General features: G+C 58.7%; 1 protein-coding gene across 13 annotated transcripts in view; it reads right to left on the minus strand.

Moving 5' to 3' along the window:
* Window positions 1–26,605, minus strand: part of DNMT3A (DNA methyltransferase 3 alpha) — a 266,976-nt gene that overhangs the window by 45,458 nt on the left and 194,913 nt on the right. For all 13 annotated transcript variants that reach the window (XM_037893680.2, XM_037893678.2, XM_037893677.2 and 10 more), the window contains 7 exons: window positions 10,362–10,574; window positions 9,361–9,519; window positions 9,141–9,248; window positions 8,378–8,534; window positions 7,434–7,583; window positions 6,029–6,073; window positions 4,037–4,116 (listed from right to left, as the gene is read on the minus strand). In XM_037893680.2, the coding sequence (XP_037749608.1) occupies window positions 4,037–4,116; window positions 6,029–6,073; window positions 7,434–7,583; window positions 8,378–8,534; window positions 9,141–9,248; window positions 9,361–9,519; window positions 10,362–10,574 (912 nt within the window). The remainder of the gene's footprint in view (window positions 1–4,036; window positions 4,117–6,028; window positions 6,074–7,433; window positions 7,584–8,377; window positions 8,535–9,140; window positions 9,249–9,360; window positions 9,520–10,361; window positions 10,575–26,605) is intronic.

The following is a 26,605-nucleotide window of genomic DNA, read 5'->3' on the forward strand; positions in this document are numbered from 1 at the left end:
GGCCAGTGCAGCTGCTGATGGCTCCCTTCTCTGGATTCCACAAGCAGCCTGGAATCCATCTGGGGCTCGGCGCGCCTTGGCTCTGTGGTTTGGGCCTGTAGCAGCTCCTGGGAGAGAGCCTGCAATCTGCACCCTTCCCCTTCAGCAGCCTGCCTAGACTGAGCAGAGCTGCTGCTTTTATATCTTGCCTCCAGGCTAAGCATGCCCATCAGGGGTGGAGGGGACATGGCCGTCTCATCCTGCAATGCACAGTTAACCCTTTCTGGGCCAGGATGCGGTAGGTACACCCCATCACAACGAGTAAACCCCCCGGAGCGACATCTGCAGACAGTGAAGGTGGAGGTGAGCGAAGGCGGTGACATATGTGCAGGATGCCATGTGGCCAAGGAGGGATAAGCAAGTCCTGACCGGGACAGGTGGACTGTTGACTACCCAGTCAACATGTTCCCGCAGAGGCTGGAACCTATCCCTTGCTAGGTAAGCTCTGGCTGTGACCGAGTTGATGGAGGCCCCTATGAAGTCTTGGGGCTGTGTGGGAATCAAAATTGATTTTTCGATGTTGACATTGACTCCCAGGGAGGAAAAGAGACTGAGCACCATGGAGGTCGAGATCCGAGTCTCGTCTCTGGATTGCGCTGCTAGTCGAGATGGGGAATATAAGGACCGGTGGGCCGCTACGGGGAGCAGTGGTGAGTCCAAATGGCAGGACCCTGTACTGAAAATGCTGAGGGCCTACCATGAACCTTGGGAATTTTCTGTGGGTTACATGCCTATGTGACACTAGGGGTCCTGCATATCGAGAGCCGAAAAGCACGTGCCTTTCTCTAGCGATAGTATGTTGGCCGCTAAAGCGACCATACGGAACTTGGGCTGCTGGATGAAGTAGTTGAAGCGACTGAGATCCAGGATTGGTCTCCATCTGCCATTCTTCTTGGGTACCAGGAAGTAAGTGGAATAGAACCCCGTGCCCTGATAGCTTGGAGAAATGCACTCCCTCACTCCCCTTTGCAGTAAAGGGTCACTTCTAAGGCAAGGATGCTGTCGTGAGAGTGGTCCCTGAGGAGGGATCGGGGTGGGGGATGTGGATGTGGTACCTTAGGGTGAACTCGATTGTATAGCCATAGCGGATGGCATACAGGACCCACTTGTCTGTTGTTATTGCACTCCAAACTGGTAAGAAGAGTGCTAGACTCACCCGAAGGGGATGGGTTGGTTGCATGGCAGTTGGCATGGTGGTTGACACTCAGAAATATTGTTTCTGAGAGGTTTGAATGTGAGATGCTGAAGTCTGGGAAGGGGGCCTGGAGGGTGGGATCGTCAGGTCTTCTGGCACTTCCGAGGAGGTTCGTATGGTCTCTGGTGGAAGAACTGGGGAGTCTTGAGTAGGTGGTGGGTGGTAGAAGTTCTGCTTGGGTGCAAGTGCACAAATACCCAGCGATCGAAGTGTGATTCTGGAATCCTCGAGGAAGTGGAGGGAATTGTCAGTCTTCAGCTTCAACCACTGTGACTCATGGAACTGGAGCTCCTCAATGGTATTTGCACCTCCCTGGGTAAACTGGATGTGCGCAGCCACGATTCCCTCCGCATGACAGTGCCCATGGCCATGGAGTGTGAAGAGGATCTGCAGCGTCTAGAGCCGACTGTAGTGCTGTTTGCCCTCCTCTAGGATAGACTGGAAACATGCTCGACCTTGCTGAGGAGCCTTTCAGTAAAGTCCTCCAACTTTCCGTAGTTGAGGAAGTCAGATTTGGCCAGCAAGGCCTGGTAGTTTGAAATTGGAGGCTAGCTCAAGAGAAGACCTGGCGTCCCAGAAGGTCTAAGCATTTGCCCTCCTTATGCGACGGGGTGGAGCATGGGTGTTGCTGTCTGGGCTGTTCTGTTGCACCATGAGAGAACTGGGTGGGGGTGTGAAAAAAGAAACTCCAATCCCTTGGCCGGTACGTAGCCTCTCTTCCCTGCCCCCTGGGAGGTAGGCATGCAAGTGGCCAGGGTAGGCCAAACAGTTCGAGCTGGTTGGAGAATGGCATCGTTGATTGGCAGAGCAACCCTGCTCGGCACCGAGGAATAAAGGGTGTCCAGGACCTGGTGCTGCTTGTCTCATACTCCCTCCAGCAGAATATGAAGGCCGTCTGCCACTCTTCACAGGAGTTCTGGGAACTGCCAAAAGTCATCTGGAGGCGAGAGGGAGTGAGGTTACTGTAGCATCTGGAGAGGACGTTGGGAAATGCTCTTGCTCCGAAAGTACTGGCAGAACCGGACTGAGCAGTTTGTCCCCCACAACTGCTTCGGAGCACCTGCCCAAGTGCACCCTGAGCGGGGATGGGGGTGAAACCTCCCTTGCCAAACGGGTGGCTTCTGAGGGTGGGTACAGAGGCCAGGATCCCCAATAGAGCCAGCAGGACTGATCCAGTGGATGCTGCAGAGGGCTCCATGGTGAGGGAAACCAATGACCTCCCAGCTGTTGGAGAGAAAGATACAGCCACGACACTGGTGGTCCTTTCGGGTACCCGTACCGGTGGTAGGGACTGGGCAGCCCTTGTCCTCCGTCGGAATCCTCCCATGGTGAGAACTCGGATCCCGGTTCCAAAGGTGGTACTGTTGGAAGTGTGAAAACCGTTGAAGGATGAATCGCAGCATGACTTGACTGAGTAAGTCCTGGATAGGAGATCGGACCTCCCTAGATGCGGAGGGTGGAGGAAGGTGTGGAGATCTCAGTTCTCTTAAAGCAAACAGTTGATGTGGTTCCGCTGTTTCCTCCAATCCCCCCGGTGTTAACGGTACTCGTTCCATGGCCAGAACCGGCACTGGAGTGGAGGACTGTCCCGGAGTTGACGGAGCCCTTGTCTTAAGGGAGGCCGACATTGAGGGCATGCACGACTGGGTGCTCGGTGCCAGTGGATCCGCTGGTCTGCGTGATGTTTTGGCATGCTTGTGCACCTTGGAACGCCCCGCTTCTCCGTGGCCGGTACTTGTGGAAGGTGCATCGTCCTTCTTAGGCCTGGAGGAAGACTTACTGTCATGCGTATCATAGAAGATTAGGGTTGGAAGAGATCTCAGGAGGTCATCTAGTCCAACCCCCTGCTCAAAGCAGGACCATGCTTCCCTGCCTCCCAGCTAGGCCCTGGCACCTGGTCCGAAGCAGTGGTACCAGTGAAGCAGGACTGTATCTCCATAGCTGGAGGAGCACTCCTGGGTTTCTCAGGCCAATGTATGGGGCAGTTCCCCAGCCTGGTTCCAACCAAGGGCTCATGGCGACCTCCATGAGGCGCTTCTTGAGGCGGAGAGCCCGGCCTCCTTGGGTACAGCGTGGGAAGGATGGGCAGATACAGCACCTGGATGCAGTGTGGGCCTCTCCCAAGCAGCAGTGACTCCACTGCTGCTCGTTGCTGACCGAGAAGGAACGCAGGCAGGAGGTGCCAAACTGAATCCTGGCATCTTTGGTACAATCCACTTTCCGCACGTGGGTGCTGGGGAAGGGGAACTGGTAAACAGATTCCACAAAGGCCTCAGTTCTACTAAAATTATTCCTAAAAACGACACTATGTTAAAAACAGCAAAAGCTGGAAGAAAACTATCTACAATTCTGAACTGTTATTTGCCAGTATGTCAGAGACGAGAGGACACTAGCAGCTCTGGCCTGGACCACGCAGCGATGAGAAGGAACTGGAGACCCGGTTCATGCGCCCCGCACTTTATTGCCTTGGATGAAACCCTGAGGTGAAGGCAGGGCGCGTGCGCTGACCAACGGACACTCCTACTTGCACATGCGTGACCCCTCAGCAGAATGCAACAGGGACCATCACTCGAAGAAGAAGGTGCCCACACAGGGGAGAGAGGCCTCAGGTTAGCTTGGGAGGCCCGGGGGGCACTGGCCTCACTGCAGCTGAGGCCTGAAGCTCGGGTCTCGCCCCTCTGCAGAGCAGAACTGGATGATCAAAGTGCACACGCGGCTTTGCTCGTGTCTGGCCTGGAACGCCCAGGGAGGCTGGGGGCCAGGCCAGCCTACAGAGACAAGAAGGCTCCCCCCACCCCATACCTTGCAGTTTTGGCACATTCCTCCGATAAAGAGAGGGTGTTCCAGGGTTACGTTGAGGCTTCCACAAGAAATGCAGATATCTGGGGAGGGGGAGAGTAGAAAAGGCAAGAGTGTTACGTACAATGGGGGCTTCTCAGCCTCACCTCCATCCCCTCTCCCTCACTCTGTGTCCCAGCTACTTGGTCCAGAGCACCCCAAGCTCCCAGGAACCGACGCCATGCTGCACTGCCAGCATGGCTTCCCGAACGAGTCAGTGTGAGCCCCGGCAGACTCCACACCCACTAGCCACAAGAGGAGCCCGGAAGGTCACACACTTTAAGGTAGGAAGGGTCATCCGATGTCCTGCATCACACCGGGCAGAGACTCCAGCCAGCGATTCCTGCCTCCAGCCCACAAGCTGCAGTGGAGGTAGAGTGCATCCCTTTGACAGACCCCCAGGGCTAAGCTAAAGCATTCAAGTGACAGCAAATTCCCCACAGCCGCTGGTGGCTTGCTCCAGTCGTTCGTTACCCTTCTCTCCCTGTTAAAACTCTGCTCCTTATTCCTAGCCTGGATTTGTCTAACTTCAGTTTCTAGCCACTGGGTCTTGTTCTGCCTTTGCGAGGTGAACAAGCCATCGGCCCCACGCAGAGCCAGGAGCAAGTCTCGTATCCTTCTTTCAGGTCAAGTAAACAAGAGTCGCAGAGTGCAAGGCCGGAAAGACCGTTAGATCACCCCACCTGACATGTGCATATCCAAGGCCACTGTACTCCAGCCAGTTACCCCAGTAACGTGTGTTTGGCTAATGCACCTGCCAGCAAGGCAGCCAGTCTGCATTTAGAGACGCCAAGCCGCGGAGAATTCCCCACTGCCCTTGGGAGTCCCCCCCTCCCCGGTTAATTCCACGCACTGTTACAGATTTGCACCTTATTTCTCGTTTGGTCTGGCTCCAGCTCCCAGCCACTGGCTCTCCGCTGCCTGTCTCCGCTAGAGGAAAGAGCCCTCTAGGACCTGGTGAGTTCTCCCTGGGAAAGCACTTACACACTGTAACCAAGTCACCTCTCAATCTTCTTCCTGGTCAGCTAAACAGACAGCACTCCAAGTCTCTCGCTGGAGGGTGTTTTCTCCAGCCCTGTCCGCCTGCTTTGGGCCGCTCTTTTCTGCACCCGCTGCAATTTTTCAACATCCTTTTAAAAATGTGACCCCCAGAACGGGACACCGAATTCCAGCAGCGTCTCCCCAATGCCGTGTACAGAGAGAAGATCTCTGGGCTTCTCCTTGCTACTCCTCTGGTTACACAGCCAAGGCTTGCTAAGGCATCACCCTGGGCACTCTTATACAGTTGCTTGCACGCTGTCACTCTTATATCATTTCCAGGCACTGCTTTCCAGCAGACAGCCCCCGTTCTGTGCACATGGCCCGTGTCCCTGGCTCCTACCCGGAGACCTTGGCAGTGCCTGGATTGCACACACTGTGTTTGAATGGGCCCAGCTTACCCAGCAATCCCGCTCGCTCTGCACTGACTGCCCCGGCACTCGTTACCCCCCGCCAATGGCTGCGTCATCTCCTAACTTCACCAGCAAAGACCTGAGATTTTCTTTCAGACCAGTGCTGAAGACACTGAGTAGCATGGAGCCAACTGCCTTCTAGTCCAGTCTCCTGTCTCTAACCACATCTCTGCCATCTGCCTCAGGGGTGCTCCCCTGATGTTCCCATCGGTGTGGGAATGCAACACACGCAGCCACTCCCGGTAGTGCCACGCGCGTGTCCCCAGGACAGCCCTTCCATCCGACAGGATGGCCACGGTCCGCACCGCTGCATGCCAGTCGGGTGCAAACCAGGAGGTGTCTCTGCCAACTGGCTCCCTTCCTGCCTCACCGCCACCACAGTCTCTCTCTAAGCGCAGGACAGCGTGCGGCCAAGGGGGAGGCTGAGGCTGACTGATGTCCCCTCTCTAGGGATGTCTGGGGACAGCAGTGGGTGCTAGGCACCTCCCTGCTCACACACACTCACCTTCGATGTTCCTGCATTTCTGGCGAACCTCATAAACAAGCCGCTCTGGGGGAGCGAAAGAAGAAGTCAGGCAGATCACAGGGGGCCTGGAGGGCGGCTGGGTTACGCACAACGGGACAGGATGCTCTGCGCCGGCCCACGGGCAGCTCGTAAGGAAAGAGCGGGAGTTTCTCCAGGGCCCGAGAGAAGGGTCTTTCCCTAGCCAGGCCTCGGCCACTCAGCCCTGACATGGGGCAGGGTGGGAATTCCAGCCCCTTCTCCTCCTGCCCCCTGGGGGTGCGGGGTCCCGGACGCAACGCAAATGACAGTGTACCCAGAGATGGGGCAGTGCGCGGGGGACACAGATCCTGCTGCCCAGGGAGGAGCCAGGAGGAGCAGAAGTGGGATCCGGGCCCTCGTTCGGGTCCAGCCAGGCCCAGGCTGCTCCAGGGCCATAGGAGACGAGTGGGGGTCTCAGAGCAGTTCCCAGTGGGAGAGGAGCCAGGCCCCTTGCTGGTGATCTCTGCAGAGACACGAGGGGCAGAATGGGTGTGAAGACTGCACTCGGCCAAGGGGCGGGGCTGAGACGCTGGCCAGGCACTGGCCAGGCCCAGGCTGCACCTGCTCTCTGGGTAGGAGGTTTAGTGTCCAGGGCCGCTGGGCACCAGTCACCAGGGCTACACACAGAGCCAGTGCTGCCCTCCAGTGGCAGGGCAATGTGTGAGCATGGAGACACAGGGGCCAGTTCTCTTAGGGAGACGGCAGCCAGGCTCTCTCTGTCTTCTCTCCCCTGGGTGACTGAGGGGAGAGAGGAGCTACTTTGGGGGTCCATTACTCTGCACTGGGGTGGCAGCCCCCACTTCTCTCCTCACCCCCTCCCTTGCCCGGCTAGTGAGAATGAGGCCTCGCAGAGCAGCTCTGGTGGGGCTTAACCCAAGTCCAGAGGCAACCCCTGTCCAGGAAAAGCTGGAGCCGTCCTGGGCTAGGGGTTCAAAACCAGATTCCAACTCCCCGAAGGGGCAGGGGTGGTTCAATCACTGGAGAAGCCTGGGCCCACAGCGGCCTGGCTCGGGGGGCTAGCCGCAGATCAAGAAGGGGATTTGGGAGGTAGGCTTGGGCAGCTCTAGTTCTCAGGCTGGCCTTGGGAGGCACTAATGCTCCCCAGGGCCAGCAGACAGAGCCCTGCAGCCCCCCTGGGCCAGTGGGGTGCCTCCGCAAAGGGGTGGGGTCTGCTCTCAGGACGGGGGAGGGGCGCGATGCCAGCTGCACCATGGGAAATGCTGCTCTGTAGCTGCAGTGGCGGCTAGTGGGAAGCTGGGCCCTCGGCCGGCCAGCTGAGCTCGGTGCCAGTGGTGGGGAGTGGCCCTGCCCGGGGCCAGCCAGCCACCCCTCTCCAGAGGCCCTCCCTCAGCGGGCGGGTGGCTACCTCGGGTGCGCTCGTCTATGATCTCCTTGACCTTGGGCTTCTCCGTTGTGCTTTTCCTTGGTTTTTTGGCTGGCGGAGGTGGGGGATAAGCGGCTGCTTCTGGCTCCACCCACATCTCCGTGTAAACTTCTTTGTAGGGATTCCGCTCCTCTGCGCAAAGGGAACGGGACGCGGTTAGAGCGGGCGCAGGAGAGCAGTACGGGCCAGCTCCTCGCAGCGGGCACGGGGGAGCTGGGCAAAGCAGTCGGCTGCCAGGCATTTCCCAGGGACACCCGTGGCAGCGTATGCCGCTGGCCCCCACCCTTTCACTGCTCCCTGACCCCGCTCTGTGGCCACCTGCCAAGGCCGGGTGCTCCTTGGGGCGGGAGCTGGCTGATTTCACTGCAGAGCGGGGCCCTAATCCCTACCTGGGGTTCTCGGATACCACGCCAGGAGTGACCCCACAAGCTGCGGGTGGGAGGGGAGGTTGGCAGATCACAGGGAGGTGCCAAGCGGGGGACCTCCCCTGACTCTGATTGCAGCTGGGACTGGAAAATCGCTCCCAGCTGCCAGGACCGCTCCTGGCGGAGCAAGGCAGTGCTGACAAGTTGAGCTCCAGGAGACGGGCAGGCTGGCAGGGCTGGCCAGCCTCTTTGCTGCCCCAAATCTGGCCTTTGAGGCTGAAGAGGAGGACAGCAGTGGCCAGACCCGGTAGGACAGAGCTTCAGGCGATAACTGAGCCAGGGACAGGACGGCCGAGGTAAGTCAGCCTAAGGTTGGGGAAGGGCACTGTGCCCCCGGTGCTGGGAAATACAGCGTCTCGTTGGCACGCTCGGGAGTAGATGTGCCCGGTGCCATGGACACGCAGGCGAGTCCCATTGCCCCTCCCCATGGCCCAGTGCCCATTTCGCAGCCTGGCTCCCCCTGCCTGGAGCTACATCCGCCCCATCCCACAAACCCGTTACCTTCTGGTGGCTCCAAGCCTTTGGGACCAGACGGCTGGAAGCCCCCCAAGGCCCACTCGATCATCTGCTTGTTCTGGATCTCCACCGCTTTGGAAGTGTCTGTCTCGTCATTCTCGGGGCATGCTGGGAAGATCTTCCCCGCTCTGCTGCTGGCCACCTGCGCAGCGAGCCCCGGGGTCAGGCCAGTCGCCCACAGCCTAAGAGGGGCCTCCCCTTCCCCACAGCAGGGCTCTTCCCTGCTCTGTGTGCAGCCAGGACAGTGCTGCTGCGTCCCCAGCCCCGACATAGCCTCTGCCATTCAGGCTGGGGCTGAGCGCGGCAGTGCCCCTTATCTCAGCCACTGCCACTGTCCTGAGCGGGCTGCAGGTGCCCGGTGAGCAGGAGGGGGCACGGCGCAGAGGAAGCAGCTGCCCAAGCAGATAACTGCAGAAGCAGGTTAGATGTTGGTCTAACTCCAGGACCCATAGCCCTGCCTAGCTGAATGAATGGGACAGAGGCAAGTGGGCCCTTCCCTTCCACCACCTCCCTGCCAGGGAGTCTCTCTCTGGCCCCCATCGCCGAGTGGCTGAGCGCCTCGCCCTGCGTAATGCGTTCACCGCCCTCGGGCGGCAGGGCAGATCCCCGCTGGGCGCCCAGAGACCCTGAGCGACCTGCCCATGGTCACAATCCCGCAGTCTGGGCCAAATCCAAGGCTCATGGGTGGATGGGCCTGGGGACTGCAAGGGGCGCCCTTGTGCCTGGCACCCTCTCCGGCTGCTCTCACCTGCAGGACCTCGTAGATGGCTTTGCGGTACATTGGCTGCTTGTTGTACGTGGCCTGGTGGAAGGCGTTGGAGAAGGAGCTCAGCGGCAGGAGCTTCTCCACGCAGACCTGTGAGGAGCAGAGATGGGGGCTGTGAGAGGAGAGGAGAGCACCCGTCCACCAGGGCACGCCCAACAACTGCCAGCCCGCAGCCCAGATGGCGCCTGGCGCTGCCACTTACCACGGAAAACTTGCCATCTCCGAACCACATGACCCAGCGGGTGCCCTCGGCTGCTCGGCTCCGCCCAGTCATCCACCAGGACACAATCCGGCCCGGCCACCAGGAGAATCCACGCAGCTTCCCCCACACCAGCTCACCGATCCCGAAGCCTCGGCCATCCTGCCGGCCCAGGGAGCAGACGGAGCGTCAGAGAGTGGCCCCCCGGTCGGAACCGGAGCTGGGCCTGCCGGGGAGGGGCAAGGCAGGGGGCTGGACACGGGGAAAGGGGAACAGCCGGGGTGTGGGGGAACAGGAATGGGCAGGGATGAGATACATGCGTGTGGGCCAGTGGAGCTGGCGGGGGGCAGGCGAGGTCAGGGGAGGGGGGCGGGGATGCAGAGCGGCCAGAAGGAAGGTGTATAAGGGAGGACGGGGCAGAGGCACAGGGTGGGGGAAGGGAGGTGGGGAGGGGAGACACAAGAGGTATGGAGGGAAAGATGGGGGAGGTGTGCAGAGAAGGTTGGGGGAGGGGAGGCGTCTAGGGGGGTGGAGAGGGGATGTGCAGGGAAGGACAGGGGAGGGAAGGTGTGCAGGGAAGGACGGGGGAGTGGAGGTGCAGGGTGGGGGAGCGGAGGGGTGCAGAGAAGGATGCAGGAGGGGAGGTGTGCAGTGTGGAGGAGGGGAGGTGTGCAGGGAAGGATAGGGGAAGGGAAATGTTCAGGATGCGGGAGGGAAGGTGCAAGATGGGGGAGGGGAGGCGTGCAGGAAGGACGGGGGAGGTGCGATGCTGGGTGAGGGAGGGGTACAGAGAAGGACGGGGAGGAGAGGTGCAAGGTGGGGGAGGGAAGGCGTGCAGAAGGAGAAGCATGGGTGGCGGCAGGGATCAGGGGTGGCTAAGGTCCCGGAGCGTGGCATGGGTGCTCTGCTGTGGCTGGGTTCCCACCAGACGGTGCGCCCCACATCTGCCCCCAGCAGTGCTGGCCTGAAGGCCCCCGGCCCCCTCTGCTTGTGGCTGAGCTGACCTCGTACTCCGGCTCGTCGTCAGCTGACTTGGACGTGCTCTTGTCCACGGCGTCGGCCACCACTGGCTCAGGCGTGGTGGCCACGTTGGGCGAAGCGGGGTCTGTGGGCTGCTGCGAGGCAGGCGGGCTGGCCTCCTCCTCCTTCTGGGGCTCTGCCCGTTGGCTCTCCTCCACCACGTTCATGACAGCAATGACTTTGGCCTTCTTCTCAGCCTGCAGAGAGAGCAGATGGGGAGTCAGGGCTGCCTGCTGCGTCTGGGGGAGGAGGGACCCCCCCAAAAGCCGGCAGTGGGCAGGGAAGGGGCCACCAAGTGCCAGATCCCCTGCAGGGACTGCTCGGCTCAGCCGAGCCAGCTCTCAGGTTGGCCCTGTTGGGGCTGGCAGGGCGCAGGGCCCCCAGTCCCAGCAGCAATGAGGCGCCATCCTGGACTCTCCCACCGTGGGGCTCAGTTTGGGAAAGGCCCCTTGGGGGCCCAGCATGACCCTGGGCCTTGACTCACCAGACACCAGCTTTGCACCCATGGGACCATGTGGTGTCGGGGACCCAGCCTGGCATGGCAGGCTGCAACGCTTGGCCTGGGAGGGTGCCCACGGTGGGGCACTGTGTGGGGGGCCCTCTAGGGAATGGAGGGGCTCCCCTCTAGGAGGAGACAGCCAGGTCATTCAGGCAGCTTGTGGTGGCCCCAGGAGGGGAATGTATGACTGGACGTGCCCCCTTCTGACCTGTCAGAGGGGCCGGGCCCCTGGCCAAGAGATGCAGGGTCTAGACCCAGCCCTCCAGTCCCGGGGCTGCAGTGCTGCCCAGGTGGGTGGGAGAGAGCACCATGCCCTGTGCTGCCCAGTGCCACGCGCTGCCCAGCAGGGAATCTCCCCAGCCTGCTAGGGGTGGAGTGGAGGGGGACACAGGGCTCAGGAGCGTGAGTGAGGGGAGGGCACGGAAAGTCCTTCTCCTGGGAGGGGAGACAGTCCCCAGGGGCAGTGGGAGATGAGGGATGCCACAGCTCCTCGGGTGATGCCCAGCCAAAGGGCCAGGGCCCCCCTCAGAGCAGCACTGTGTGAGCACAAGCCATGGCTTCAGTCAGGGGGAGCAGTCACCATCGCCTGCCAGGGCCAGGAACACCCGGCCCCAGACTGCTCCATGCTGGTCCCTGGTGCGGGTGGCCCAAGCCGGAGCTGTTCGTGACAGTGGGGGACAATGCCAGGCCGAGGAGCCCGGGGATGGCTTTCCCCACCCCAAAGGAAGTGCCAGGTCCCTGGAGTCACAGAGTAGGTGTCCCAGCGGCTCCCTGGGAATCAAATCACCGGCCTCCTTCCCCAAAGACCATGCGAAGGGTGTCACTGCACTGGCTATGCTGACTGGTGCCCCCTGGGAAGACTGGGCCCAGGGATGCTGTGCCAATGGTACTGAGGGGCACCCTGGGCCTGCCAGGAGCTAGGTCTGCTCTCATCAGCCACTGTGCAAAACAACTAGGGCACAAGCCTGTGCCCAGCCCCCCGCAACTGATGGTGCCCTGAGCAGTGACTGCCCCCAGTCCCCCCTTCCTCTCCCACGTGGTGTGGGAAGCAGCATGGTGCAGCCTGGGAGAGGGCAGAGCTGGGACCCCCCAGAGCCCGACTGGGAGGATGGAAAGGAGCTCTGGGGGCCGCACCCCTATCAACCAACCCTGCCATCAGGTGTGCCGGAAACAGCTGGGAGAGCTCTCAGCTGCTGGATGCAGGGATTGGAGAGGGCAAGACCACTATCAGCCGGAGCGGTGACAGCACCAGCATTTACCAAGGACCTACCCCGCACCCCTGGGACAAGCCCGCCCCAAACTCTCCCAGCCACCTCTGCTTTCTACCCCCCACCCCTCTCACCCCAGCCGCACACCTGAGCACAGCGGGGCAGCATTCTCCACAACCCCTGCAGCCCACCGAGCCCTGGCTACTCATGTTCCAGCTATGTCCAACCCTAGACACTGCCTTCATGACGGCACTCCCTGCCTCGCTAACCGGACGCTGCTCGGATGGAACGAGGGAGGCACCTGCAGGCCGCGAGCAGCCTGAAGCTCCTAGGAACGGTGACTCCTGCGCTCTGGGAGCTAGCTTGCCCCAAGCCAGCGAGTCCATTCAGCCAGGGATGGGAGGCAAGCTCCAGGCCCAGGTGGCACCAACCTGACTGCAAGGCTCTCCATGGGCTCTCCATGGCTGGCACGTTAGAAAAGGCAGAAATATGAACTATGAACATGTGGGGCTCAAAGGTCCAAACTGATCGGGGGATTTGTAACTAGATCACAGGCCCTGGGGCCCTCGAGAGCAGGGTGGGGCAGGGCACACTGCAAATCGCTGCCCAGCTGTCGCCCAGAGGATGCTAGGTGTAGAGCATCCCCCTGCCAGCTGTAATCATCAAACTTGGGACAAGAGGAATTAGAGGCTTCAAAGAGCTGAAGCACAATGAGTAGCTGCTTCGTACCTTGCCCAGCCCCGGGACCAGGGCTGGAGGCAAAGGCTCCGGGCAGCATGGCTCACGTGCGGACTCGCTGGTGCAGCAGCTCAGACGTGGGATCCTTTACTGCTGGGATGGCTCATGGCCAGTAATACTCCATCATGCAATCTGTTTGCCAGGAGCTGCGAATGGGCGACAGGGGATGGATCACTGGATGATTCCCTGTTCTGTTCATTCCCTCTGCAGCACCACTGGCCACTGTCGGTAGACAGGACACTGGACTAGACGGACCTTTGGTCTGACCCAGGATGGTCGCTCTTGTGTTCTTATCGGGGACAGGGAGCTGGCTAAGCAAACCTCAAGCTTATGGCCTGGGAGAAGAGGGGTCAGGAAGGAATCCTGATCAGCTGCATTATGGGCCTTCCCCCAAACCTAAAGCTTCAGGTAGTAGATGCTGCTGGGACCCACATGTTCCTGAGGGGGAGGATGGCAGTGGAACAGCGAGCGGCTGGCCCAGAGCCGGCAAAGCTGGCTCAGCCGACATCAGAGCTGGGCAGTCCCTGGGTTCTGCAGGCTCACAGGCCTATGGCCTGTGCGGACCCCGTTCCGCTGCGTCATCTGGCGTGGATACGGCAGGAGGGCAACCTGCCCAGCAATGGCAGGCACGTGGCTGGGATCCCACCCCCAGGAACTGCTGGTACTGCCCCACTCCTATCAGCAGGGGTGCCCCAACAGAGCTGAGAAGGGACGCCCCCCTCGGGTGAATTTTGCCCCTGGCCGGCAGCGAGGGGGATGTGAAGGAGCTGACTCCGTGGCTGTGTTCCCTGTAAGCTGCACAGTTGGGCGGCCACTCAGGAGAGATTCCAGTGCTGCGCAAATCTATCCGGCAGCCTCCCCCTCTACTTTGAAGCCACGTTGCTCCTGGGACCCTCCTGCTGGCTGTGCAGAGGGGAGAAAGGAGGGTGCTGATGTCAGGATGTCCCCCTCCTACTCCCCCAACCCCTGTACCCCATCTCCACAGAGCAGGGTAGAGGAGACAGGGCTCAGGACTGGCAGCAGCTCTGAACAAGCCTTCGGGTGAGTGACTGCCTTAAAGAGACAGCGCACGGTCTCTCAGAGACTTCCCCAGCAGCCAACACACACTGTCTGTCTGTCTGTCTGTCTGACTCACACACACACACACACATTGTTGTTAACGTCTCGGTACCTCCTGCAATGCACGTATATTCTAATTTTATTCTTTCAAAGTGTGCCATTTTAGTGTTTTGACTGGTCTATGCATTTCATAATTTTTATTTCTCTCTTACACTTAAATTTAACTCTTTGAGTAGTGAGTTGTAAAATGCCGAACCTGTCCTGGCTGGAGTAATTATCCCTATGGTAACATAAAAAATCTGTATTATATCTAGGTTCTTTGTTTCTACTGGTGGGGCATGTCGGCACATACCTCAGGGCACATAACATTTATTCTGCACATGGGTGGAAAAACGTAGAGGGAACATTTCTCCAGGGTGCCGGAGAGGAGGGGTGGGGGTGGCTGGGGAAACGGTGTTACCACACTGCCAGGCCCTTCTTACTGCGCAGCCAGCCAGCCAAACTCTGCCGCAGCCCCCTAGTAACGCCAGAGGCGGCGTGGGGCCAGGCCGGGATGGCACAGCCCAGGCATTGGGCCAAAGCGAAGAGCCCAGTCCCGCTGCCGGGGAGCCAGTGGAGTGGGGGGGAAAGCGCAGAAAAGCACCAATCCCACCCCACAATTCAACTTTGTGGCCCAGGATCAGATCTGGCAAGGCCCACCCCCCCCCCACAGCCCTTAAACCATTGTCAGGGTCACCTAATTAGATGTTTACAGTGCGCCCTGCAGCAAGTAAGCAGCTGCCAAAACCCACTGGAAGGAGGTGGCCGGCTACCCCGGGCCAGCAGGGGAAGAGCAGAGCAGTGAAAAGGCACCAGCCACCAACTGCTGGGAGGTGACTGAGGCTGCTGGCCCCACAGCCCTCTGCTAGCATTCCCCCCCCACCATGGCCAGCATTCCCGGGGATTGCCCCCCGGCTAGCCGCAGGCAGAGTGTTCACCAGCAGCCACCCCTCCTCTGGACGGCTGGGGCCCTGGTGCTCAGGGGAAGGAGCCCCAGAGGGAGAGGCAGCTCCCCAGCTGGGGGGTGAGGATGTGCCAGGAAAGTATTTCAAGAACCCTGGGAAAATGGCCCACAGCAAAGAGAGGCTTTGAAGTGTGAGAATGAAAAGACCCCCCTCGGGCTGCGCAGTCCCCTGGCCAGGCGCTGGCAGCACAGATCTGCTGCAGCCTGGGCTAAGGAAAGCCAGGGCAGCGGCTGAAATCCGAGCCTTGGATGAGAGAGAACCCCTGACCAAGGCTGTGTGGACACAGCCAGAGCCGTGTGGTTCCCGCAGAGCTGCCCAGAGAGGGGCGTGGGAGCTGCGAGGGGATGAGGCTGGAGGGGGCGCTGGCCCTGCTTGGGCAGGCAGGGCAGGGCCGCACTAACTGATTGCCCTTGTTAAGGACCCAGGCAGATGGGGAAACATGGTCAGGGACACAGCCCCATCCTCTGGGTGTCCCCGAACCTCTGACTGCCAGAAGCTGGGACGAGATGACAGGCGATGGATCACTCGCTAAGTTGCCCTGTTCTGTTCATTCCCTCTGAAGCACCTGGCCTTGGCCATTGTTGGCAGACAGGACACTGGGCTAGATGGACCATCGGGCTGACCCAGTGTGGCCGTTCTTATGTTCTTATCCAGCTGAAGAGGGCTCCCCAGAGACACACCCTCCAGTCCGTTCCTTGGGGTCTCTGCCATTATGAGCCTCAGGCACAGACACGAACGAGCCCAGGACCAAGCCTGCGGAAGGCGAGGCCGATTCTCGGTCCTGGGGACGTCTCTGGTGGTCTCTGCGCCGAGGCAGTGTTTTCGGGACGCTGTCTCCAGGCGTTGGCTCTGATGCGGGCGGATGCGTTGCCTCTAGGAGTAAACACTCGAGCCTCGCCACTCGCCTTTTTCGAGCACGGCTCAAACCCCGTGGAGGTGTGGCACTGACGTGGGACTCTCCCCAGCGCGTCACGCCGGCTGGGGCCGTAGCGCTGCCTGGCCTGGGATAGCGGCTGTGCGGCACTCGCACCCCGGCGAGCGTGGCAGCGCTCCGGTACCACGCCCGCTACCGAAAAGGGAAGCCCAAACCCCTCAGCCTGAACTCCCAGCAGCACGAGCTAAACTAACGTATCAAACTTGCTAATTCCGAACAGTAGGAGCTGAGGGAGGCTCCCTCAAACGAGCGTTCTGAGATTGCGCCAACAACCGTCCCCGGCACTCTAAAGGCACCGAGAGGGGCTGGCTCTTCCCCCTTACACCCGCACGCAGCAGCGTCAGACAGCAGAGGAGGCTCGAGACACCCTGACGGTACCGCAGAGGGGAAGAGTTCTCCGATAACTGGGCATGAGCTGAGTGCACCCCGGCGGTGGAACAGACGCGGGCAGGTGCTCTCGCCGGGGGTGTCTCCGGCAGAAGGGCTGAGAGGATGGGTCCAGCCACAGGGTGGGGAGTTATCTGCTGGGACCCCAATTACAAGGGAGGTTGAAAACCAGACTGCACCTGCCCTGCAGAACAGACGCGTGAGGGCCCAAGGCACGGGGAGGGGATGGGTCTCTCCAGCCCGAGAATTCCACGGCTCCCCGCCTAGGTCTCAGTTCTGCCTCAGGCCCCTCTCTGCAGGCTCCGTGCGCCGACTGCCTGGCTCAAACCACTGTGCGGCACGGACAGACGGACGGACGTCTACGGCTCCTCCTGACTTGGGAGGGGAAAGCAACAGCTGTTCCCAGCACTCCCAGCCTTTCCTCCCCCTCGCCACAGCCCCTGTAACAGGCAGCCAGCTCTGCTGCCGCCCCCTGCGTGCCACGAATGCACGAACGCCTTTCAGCCTTGGACCTAGGCAACCAGAGGGGGTCTCCTCAGCCGCCAGTCCCCCCTCGCCCCCTGGGATACTGCCCCCTCCCTGACCTGCGCGGTTCTCCTTCCCTTCGCCATGGCATCCCGCCCTGCTCCTGCCAACAGCCCCTGAGAAAGCCAACTCGCCAGGCCTGGTGGTGCCTCTCTGCATCTTCCCGGCCCATGAACACTGGCTACTGGAGTCTATTCTCCAGGGATTTCAGGCTCCCAGCCCTCCCCTCTGGAGAGAGGCCACCGTCCCACAGCTCTCCTGATCCAGCCAAAATCATCCTTTGCTCTGTGGCTTCCCCTCTCTGGATCCCAGAACACTCCCAAGAGTCACCTCTCCCTTCGCATGCTCTCTAGGGACGTCATCTGCTGACGCAGCTTCAGCCCCCAGCTCCGCCGACAAGGGCCAAATCCACCTCTGCGCTGTCAGCCCATCTCCCTCCAGCTCAGCCAGTGTCTCTGGCACCTGCCCCCATCCACGCAAACTCTGTATGGCTCACAGGGATCCCCTGAGCTCTCCTCTCCCTTCCCCCAGGAGCGATGCTCCTCTCTCACCCCTGCCAGCCAGGATGGTGCTTCCCCCCCTCAGGGCTTCTCTGTCTCGCGGCCGGATCTCACATCCCCACCCACCCACCCGCTTCCAGCCTCCTTAACGCCCACCTCAGTCGCTCCGCCCCATGCAGAGAAGCTGCTACAGTGGGAATAACTCTGCCCCTCATTCCTTATCTGACGGACTCTCTTACTGCATTGCCCCATCCCTTCGGCGCCAGCGGGCCAGGCTCAACCCTGCCTTGGCTGGCCAACGGGGCCAACTCCACCCTCTCCTCTTGAATCCCGCCCGAAAACCCACCCTCTGCCAGGACCCCTACAGGCTGGCTGCCTGAGCACCTCCTGGGGGAGTTCGTTCCTTTCCCTGCAGAGGGAGGTGGAGGTGTGGTTCGGGGAGGGAGGGGTCAGGACTGAGCTGGGTCCTACCGAGGTGAGGGGACAGGGCAAGCTAGAATTACAGTACGAAAGCTGGCCAGCCACCCCCATTGCTGTGGGGAACGTCCCCCCATCCCTTAGGGCAGAGGTGGGCAAACTACCGCCCACGGGACCATCCTGCCTGGCCCCTGAGCTCCTGGCCGGGGAGGCTGGTCCCCGGCCCCTCCCCTGCTGTCCCCCCTCCACAACAGCCTGAGCGCACTGTGCCCCCAGCGCTCTGGCCCGCAGCGCAGCAGGGTGGCGTGGCTGGCTCCGGCATGGGGGGGGCGGGGGGGTTGGATAGGCTTGGGAGTCCCGGGGGGGGGGGGGCCGTCAAGGGGCGGGGTGTGGATAGGGGTTGGGGCAGTCAGGGAGCAGGGGGAGTTGGATAGCGGGTGGGATCCTGGGGGGGCGGTTAGGGATAGGGGGGTCTCGGGAGGGGGCGGTCAGGGGACAAGGAGCAGGGGCGTTGGATGGGTCGGGTGTTCTGAGGGGGGCAGTCAGGGGGCGGGGGCCAGGCTGTTTGGGGAGGCACAGCCTTCCCTACCCAGCCCTCCATACAGTTTTGCAACCCCGATGTGGCCCTCGGGCCAAAAAGTTTGCCAACCCGTGCCTTAGAGATTAGTTCTGCCTAGCCCTTCTGCACAGCAGCGAATGCCCCTTCCTTCTCCCCCACCCTTCACCCGCCGTCCTAGGTTTCCTAGCCTCCGAGAGAGCGCCCAGCACTTCCGCGATCTAAACAACCAACCACCGTCCTCGCCTCCAGGCTGCAGCTGGCCACGTCCTGCACCGGATGGGGGCTCACTCCCAGCGGCTCCCTGGCAGTCCCTTCACTGCTCAGTCTCATCCAGGCTTCTCTGGGTCTCTAGCCCATGGCAAGCTCAAGCTCCCTTTGCTGCCCCCTCCCCCCTTGGCCTTTCTCAGCTCCAGCGAGCAGCTGGGTTTTGGGAAGCCCCGGGGGTCCCCCTGCCCTGCCATGCTTCTGGAAAGAGCATCTCCATGTCCTGACTCACCACCCTAGTGAGCCAGGCTTTAAACTAGGTTCATAGGGGGAAGGTGACAAAAGCCCACGGGTAGGTGTACAAAAGGTAACTTGAACAGATGTTGTGGGAATGGGATGGAAAATTACACTAGGGTCGTAGGCGCAACAAGAGGGAAAACAGCGAGGGAATCTGCTCAACAGCTTAGATGTCTGTACACAAATTCAAGGAGTACAATGCCTAGACAGGAAGGACTGGAAGTCTTAGTGTATGAACTAAATAATGACTTAGCTGGCATCGCTGCGACTTGGTAGGATAACTCTGATGTCTGGAATACTAGTACAGAGCAGTACAGCTTGTGCAGGAGGGACAGGCAGGGGGAAAAGGGAGGTGATGTTGCATTACACATCAAGAATATATCTCCTTGTTCTGAGGTCCAGATGGCTGTCAGAGGCAGACCAGCTAAAAGCCTCTGGCTACAGACAAAAGGGGGAATCGAACAGGGACAACATCAGAGAAGGGTCTACTACAGACACCAAGTCAGGAACACGAGGTGGAGGAGGCATTTCTAGAACAAATAAGAGAAATATCCAAAGCCAAGACCTGGTAGCAACGGGGGACTGTCACTACCCAGACATCTGCTGGAAAAGTGATACGGCAAAACACAACGTTTCCAGTAAGTTCTTGGAATGGATTAGAGACAACATTTTGTTTCAGAAAGTGGAGATGGGGGGCAGCCATTTTAGACTTGATTCTGACCAACAGGAAGGAACTGGTTGCGAATCTGAAGGTGGAAGATCCTTTGGGTGAAAGGGATCATGAAAGGAAAGATTTCATGATTCTAAGGAACGAGAAGTGAAAGCAACGGAATAAGAAGAATGGGCTTCTAAAAAAGCAGGCTTTAACACACCCCGAGAACTGATAAATTTTTCTTCCCATGGGATCTTAACTAAGGCCGAAAGGAGTCCAGGAGAGCTGGCAGTTTCTCAAGGAGACAATATTAAAAGCACAACTGCAAACTATCCCAGTGCGAAGGAATTAGAGAAAAAAGAGTAAGGGGACAATATCGCTCCAACAGGAGCTTTAACAACCTGAAAATCAAAAAGGAATCCTATAAAAATAGAAACGTGGATGAATTGCTAAGGAGGAGTACAAAAGAATAGCACCAGCATGAAGGGACAAAATCAGAAAGGCTAAGGCACAAAATGAGTGATACCGAGCAAGGATAGGGGGATGCGGTAGACATGCTATCTTGATTTTAGTAACGCTTTTGACCCATTCCCACATGACAGTCTCATAAGCAAGTAGGGAAATGTGGTCTAGATGAAATTACTAAAAAGTGGTTGCACAACCGGTTGAAAAATCTTACTCAAAACAGTAGTTATCAATGGTTTACGCCCAAACTGGGAGGGTGTATCTAGTGAAGTCCTGCAGGGCTCAGTCCTGGGTCTGATACTATTTAATATTTTCATTAATAATTTGGATAATATAGTGGAGAGGATGCTTATAAAATTTGCAGATAACACCAACCTGGGAGGGGCTGCAAGTACTCTGATCAAAATTGAAAATGACCTTGATAAATTGGGAGAATTAGTCTGAAATCAACAAGATTATATTCAATACAGACAAGGGTAAAGTACTATACTTAGGAAATCAAAATCAAACGCACAATTACAAAATGGGAAATTACTGGCTAGCGGTAGAACTGCTGAGAATAATCCGGGGGTTATAATGGATCACAAATTGAATATGACTCAACAACGTGATGCAGCTGCGAAAAGGCCTAACATCATCCTGGAGCGCATTAACAGGAGTGTCGGACGTGAGACACGGGAGGTAATTGTCCCGCTCTACTCGGCACTGAGGACTGGGTCCAATTCTGGATGCTGCACATTGGGAAAGAAGTGGACAAACTGGAAAGAGTCCAGGGGACAGTAACACAAATGATTAAACCCGGCCTATGAGGAAAGGTTACAAAGCCTGGGCATGTTTAGTCTTAAGAGAAGGAGACTATGGGGGGACCTGGTAACAGTTCAAATCTGTTCAGGGCTGTTCTACAGAGAACGGTGATCGGTTATTCTCCATGTCCCCTGACGGTAGTTACACAAAGAAATGGGCTTAATCTGCAGCAAGGGAGATTGAGGTTAGATATTAGGAAACGCTGTCTGCCAGGTAGTTAAGCCGTGGAAGGCTGTAGAAACCTCGCCGCTGGTGGTTTTTAAGAACAAGTTGGGCAAACCCGTCAGGGCTGGTCTAGGTTTACTTGGTCCTGCCTCAGCCCAGGGGGCTGGACTAGCCGACCTCAGGAGGCCCTTCCAGCCCTGCGTAGCTATGATTCGAACCTCCTCGCATCTCACTGGATTCTCTTGCTCTGGCCTCACCGGGCTTTGCTGTTCCTCTCAGTTTAATCACGTCGGCCTGTTTTATTCACACGCTGTTTCCTCTCCTAGACCATTACAGAGGAAGTTCAATCAGAGGGCTGGACTGAGGGCCTCAGCTACTGGCCCCCTTCTCCAACTCAGCACATGGTCACTCCCAGGTCTTCAGTGGCTCTCTGAGGGCAGAAAGGGCCTCTATCTCCGTTCATCACCAGGCCATGTCCTTCAGACAGCACCCTGCTGCTTCAGACAACCAGAAACCTGCAGCAGGGCTGTCCCCTTGCACCCGCATTCTCCCCCTTCTCCTACATGCTGATCCTTAGCCTTTGCCTTCTCTTCCTATGCGGGTCCTGTCCCAAGAACCCTTAGAATAATAGAAGATTAGGGTTGGAAGAGACCTCAGGAGGTCATCTAGTCCAACCCCCTGCTGAAAGCAGGGCCAACCCCAGCAAAATCATCCAGCCAGGGCTTTGTCAAGCCGGGCCTTAAAAACCTCTAAGGATGGAGATTCCACCACCTCCCTAGCTAACCCATCCAGTTCTTCACCACCCTCCTAGTGAAATAGTGTTTTCTAATATTCAATCTAGATCTCCCCCACTGCAACTTGAGACCATTGTTCCTTGTTCTGTCATCTGCCACTGCTGAAAACAGCCGAGCTCCATCCTCTTTGGAACCCCCCTTCAGGTAATTGAAGGTTGCTATCAAATCCCGCCCCCCCTTCTCTTCTACAGACTAAATAACCCCAGTCATAGAATCATAGAATAACAGAGTTGGAAGGGACCTCTGGAGGCCATCTAGTCCAACCCCCTGCCCAGAGCAAGACCAATCCCAACTAAATCATCCCAGCCAGGGCTTTGTCAAGCTTGACCTTAAAAACTTCTAAGGAAGGGGATTCCACCACCTCCCTAGGTAACGCATTCCAGTGTTTCACCACCCTCCTAGTGAAAAAGTTTTTCCTAATATCCAACCTAAACCTCCCCCACTGCAACTTGAGACCATTACTCCTTGTCCTGTCATCTGCCACCACTGAGAATAGTCTAGATCCATCCTCTTTGGATCCACCTTTCAGGTAGTTAAAAGCAGCTATCAAATCCCCCCTCATTCTTCTCTTCCGTAGACTAAACAATCCCAGTTCCCTCAGCCTCTCCTCATAAGTCATGTGTTCCAGTCCCCTAATCATTTCTGTTGCCCTTCGCTGGACTCTCTCCAATTTCTCCACATCCTTCTTGTAGTGTGGGGCCCAAAACTGGACACAGTACTCCCGATGAGGCCTCACCAATGTCGAATAGAGGGGAACGATCACGTCCCTCGATCTGCTGGCAATGCCACTACTTATACACCCCAAAATGCCATTGGCTTTCTTGGCAACAAGGGCACACTGTTGACTCATATCCAGCTTCTCGTCCACTGTCACCCCTAGGTCCTTCTCTGCAGAACTGCTGCCTAGCCATTCGGTCCCTAGTCTGTAGCGGTGCACGGGATTCTTCCGTCCTAAGTGCAGGACTCTGCACTTGTCCTTTTTGAACCTCATCAGATTTCTTTTGGCCCAATCCTCCAATTTGTCTAGGGCCCTCTGTATCCTATCCCTACCCTCCAGCGTATCTACCACTCCTCCCAGTTTAGTGTCATCTGCAAACTTGCTGAGGGTGCAATCCACCCCATCCTCCAGATCATTAATAAAGATATTGAACAAAACCGGCCCCAGGACCGACCCTTGGGGCACTCCGCTAGATACCGGCTTCCAACTAGACATGGAGCCATTGACCACTAGCCGTTGAGCCCGACAATCTAGCCAGCTTTGTACCCACCTTGTAGTGCATTCATCCAGCCCATACTTCTTTAACTTGCTGACAAGTATACTGTGGGAGATCGTGTCAAAAGCTTTGCTAAAGTCGAGGAATAACACGTCCACTGCTTTCCCTTCATCCACAGAACCAGTTATCTCGTCATAGAAGGCAATTACATTGCCTCCCCTCAGCCACTCCTCGTAAGTTGAGCCCCAGCCTCCTAATCATTTTCCTTGCTCTCCGCTGGACTCTCCAATTTGTCCACATCCCTTCTGTGGTGGGGGGGGCCAAAACTGGATGCAATACTCCAGGTGTGGCCTCACCAGTGCCGAACAGAAGTGAATAATCACGTCCCTCAATCTGCTGGCAATGCTCCTACTTATACAGCCCAATATGGCATCGGCCTTCTTGGCAACAAGGGCACACTGCTGATCATATCCAGCTTCTCGTCCACTGTAACCCCCACGTCCTTTTCTGGAGAACTGCTGCTTAGCCAGTCGGTCCCCAGCCTGTAGCGGTGCATGGGATTCTTCTTTCCTAAGTGCAGAACTCTGCACTTGTCCTTGTTTAACCTCATCAGATTTCTTTTGGCCCAATCCTCCAATTTGTCTAGGTCACTCTGGACCCTATCCCTACCGTCCAGCGTATCTACCACTCCCCCAGCTTACTGTCATTTGCCAACTTGCTGAGGGTGCAATCCATCCCATCATCCAGATCATTAATAAAGATGGTGAACAAAACCGGCCCCAGGACTGACCCTTGAGGCACTCCGCTTGATACCGGCTGCCAACTAGACATCAAGCCATTGATCACTACCCGTTGAGCCCGACAATCTAGCCAACTTTCTATCCACCTTATAGTCCATTCATCCAGCCCATACTTCTTTAACTTGCTCGCAAGAATACTGCGGGAGACTGTATCAAAAGCTCTGCTAAAGTCAAAGTGTATCACGTCCACCACTTTTCCCATATCCACAGAGCCAGTTATCTCATCATAGAAGGAAATCAGGTTGGTCAGGCATGACTTGCCCTTGGTGAATCCATGTTGACTGTTCCGGATCACCTTCGTCTCCTCCAAGTGCTTCACAATGGATTCCTTGAGGACCTGCTCCATGATTTTGCTGGGGTCCGAAGTGAGGCTGACTGGTCTGTTGTTCCCTGGGTTCCCTTTTTTAAATATGGCTATTGGCTCTCTCTATGGAGCGCCAGGCCTGCCCCTGGGTTCCTGACTGCAACAGGGAATCTAGTCATTCTGTGCCTATGACGCATGCCCAGCCCTTTGTTGCAGAAAGGGCTGACAGAGCCCGGCGCTAACCTTCAATTCCAGCCAGCACAAGCAGATTTGGAGCAGGGCTGGGATCTGAGCCCTACCTGGGCTGAGAGCTGACTGGGGCTCTCTGATTATCGCGCACCTGCTGACCTGGAAATGAGGGCAGCCTGAGCCCTCTCGACCCGATTCCCAGAACTGCCCGCAGCGTGAAGCCCTGTCCAAGCCAGCGGCCTGGTCACGCCACATACCTGCATTCCGAGCAACACCCAGACTGGAAAGCAGCTGGGTGGAATTTCGCTGGACCCAGTGCCCCTGCATGGCTGTATCTGGGGTGCAGACAGTCACTCGTGGGGCTTTGGGACAAGAGGCACGGCTCCCCACAGCCCCAAGCTCCTTGCCGGGCATGGGAGATGGGCTCCGAACGACTGTCAGAACCCACAGGTGCACTGGCTGAGCCCCTTCTGCTGGCAGCAAACTGACTTGGTGCGTCCCTAACAGAGACAAGCCGGGAGGTGAGAAGCCTGCAGGGCCAGCGTGTCCTAATCTCTCCCAGCACCTCCTGACAAAGAGCAGCGCAACCGAGAACCAGCTGCATCGGCTAGTCACCACAGTCCCACTCTAGCTCTGCTAATGGATTTCCTGGTCTGCAGCCCCCTGCTGCCCCAGCCCTGGTCTCCCCACACACAGCTCTGCCAGTGCCCCCAATCCTGCCCCACAGCCCCCTGCTACCCCAGCCCTGGGCTCCTCAGACACAGCTCTGCCAGAGCCCCCATCCCTCCCCACAGCCCCCGGCTACCCCAGCCCTGGGCTCCCCACACACAGCTCTGCCAGAGCCTCCAATCCCTCCCCACAGCCCCTGGCTACCCCAGCCCTGGGCTCCCCACACACAGCTCTGCTGGTGCCCCCAATTCCAACCCACAGCCCCCGGCTACCCCAGCCCTGGGCTCCCCTCCTCCAGCCCTGCCAGTGCCCCCAATCCCAACCCACAGTCCCCTGCTACTCCAGGGGAAAATCAGGGGGAGAGGCACAAGGAGTTTAGTGGGAAATCGGGGAGGCAGGCACAGGTGGGTTTGGTGGGGGATTGGGGGGGCAGGCATGGGGGGGTTGGTAGAGGGGGGGTTGGTGAGGGATTGGGGGGGGCAGGCACTAGGGGTTTAGGGGGGGAAGTGGGGTCGGCAGGGCCAGGCACAGGATGGCGTGGAGGGAAACGGGAGGGGAGGAGAAAAGGGACCAAGTTTGCAGGCCACTTCTGGGGAGGGTCATGGAGGTGCGTGCACTCAACTGGCTGTCCAGGGCTCAGCTGCCCACCAGCTCCTTGTGGTGCCAGGCGCAGTTTCCAGAGACATGGGGTCCCTCGTGGCTCTGCACCTTGCCTCAACCACCCCTGCACACACGGCTCGCGTTTCTCCAGGTCCTTCCCCAATGCAAGCCCGCACGGGGATCCCCCTCCGCCCCCTTCCAATCTCACCACCGCCCTCACTCACATCAGTCTGCTGCCCCCCAGCTGCCCTCCACCACCGGCCTCACAGCCTCCTTGCCCCGGCCCGCTGACCCTCCTCCCAGCTCTCTCCCCTCCCTGCCCTTTGTGCTTGGTCCTCTCTGGAGTCAGCTCCTGCCTCTCTGGTCCCTGCTTGGGCGGCGGCTCCTCCCCCCTCTCCGCAGACCTGCAGGGCTGTGTCCGGCCCCCGCCTTCCCTGGCAAAATTCCCTCGCAGCTGGGGGGCAATGGGAAACAGCTCCAGCCCCCATGGCTCACGCTGAGCTCCTCCTCCTGTCCCCTGCTGTCTCCCTCACTGTTGCTGACCCATCAGCCTTCCCCACACCAGGCCTGTGGCTGGGTCCTGGCCCCTCCCCAACACCCGGGGGGGGGGGGGGGGCTCAGCCCCAATTCCTTCCCCTCACCCAGGGTGGTACCAGATCCTGCTGTTTCTTTCTCCAGCCCCGACCTAGGCTCCAGCCCCTCCCCTCCTCTCCCTCTCCACTGGGGCACCTCCATGGCACCCCCATCTGGATCAGCCACAGTGCTTGTCTGCTGCTCTTGCCCCTTCACCCCCTCCAATCCCTCTGCTGGCTCCTGCCCCACATTAGGTCCTGCTGCTTATTCAACAGGGTCTCGTCTCTTCTGCATCCCGCCCTGTGCCTGCCAGCAATGCAGTGTCCCCTTCATCCTCTCCCGCTGCCATGCAGGACAGGCCCTTGCTGCTCTGCCCCACCAGCCCCTGCCCTCCCCTCACTCCATGCCGCTCCCCTCTTCTCGGACACACTGCCCGCCATGCCCCGCGGCAGGGGCAGCGCTAGTGCCTAGAGATGCCTAGCAGGGATCAGGCACGCCGGTACACAGTCACGTGACAACCAGTGGCGGAGCTGGGGGGGAGCGGGGCAGCGGCCGCTCCCCCACTGAGCACAAGTGGCGCCTCGCGAGTGTCTGCGGGAACAGGGGGAGCGATCCCAAAGAAAGGCGCCACCCGCCGCGGCGCCGGCCGGACCGTCGCTCGCTCCGGG

The sequence above is a fragment of the Chelonia mydas genome, chromosome 3, assembly GCF_015237465.2.
Source record: "Chelonia mydas isolate rCheMyd1 chromosome 3, rCheMyd1.pri.v2, whole genome shotgun sequence".
NCBI classification, from domain to species: Eukaryota; Metazoa; Chordata; order Testudines; family Cheloniidae; genus Chelonia; species Chelonia mydas.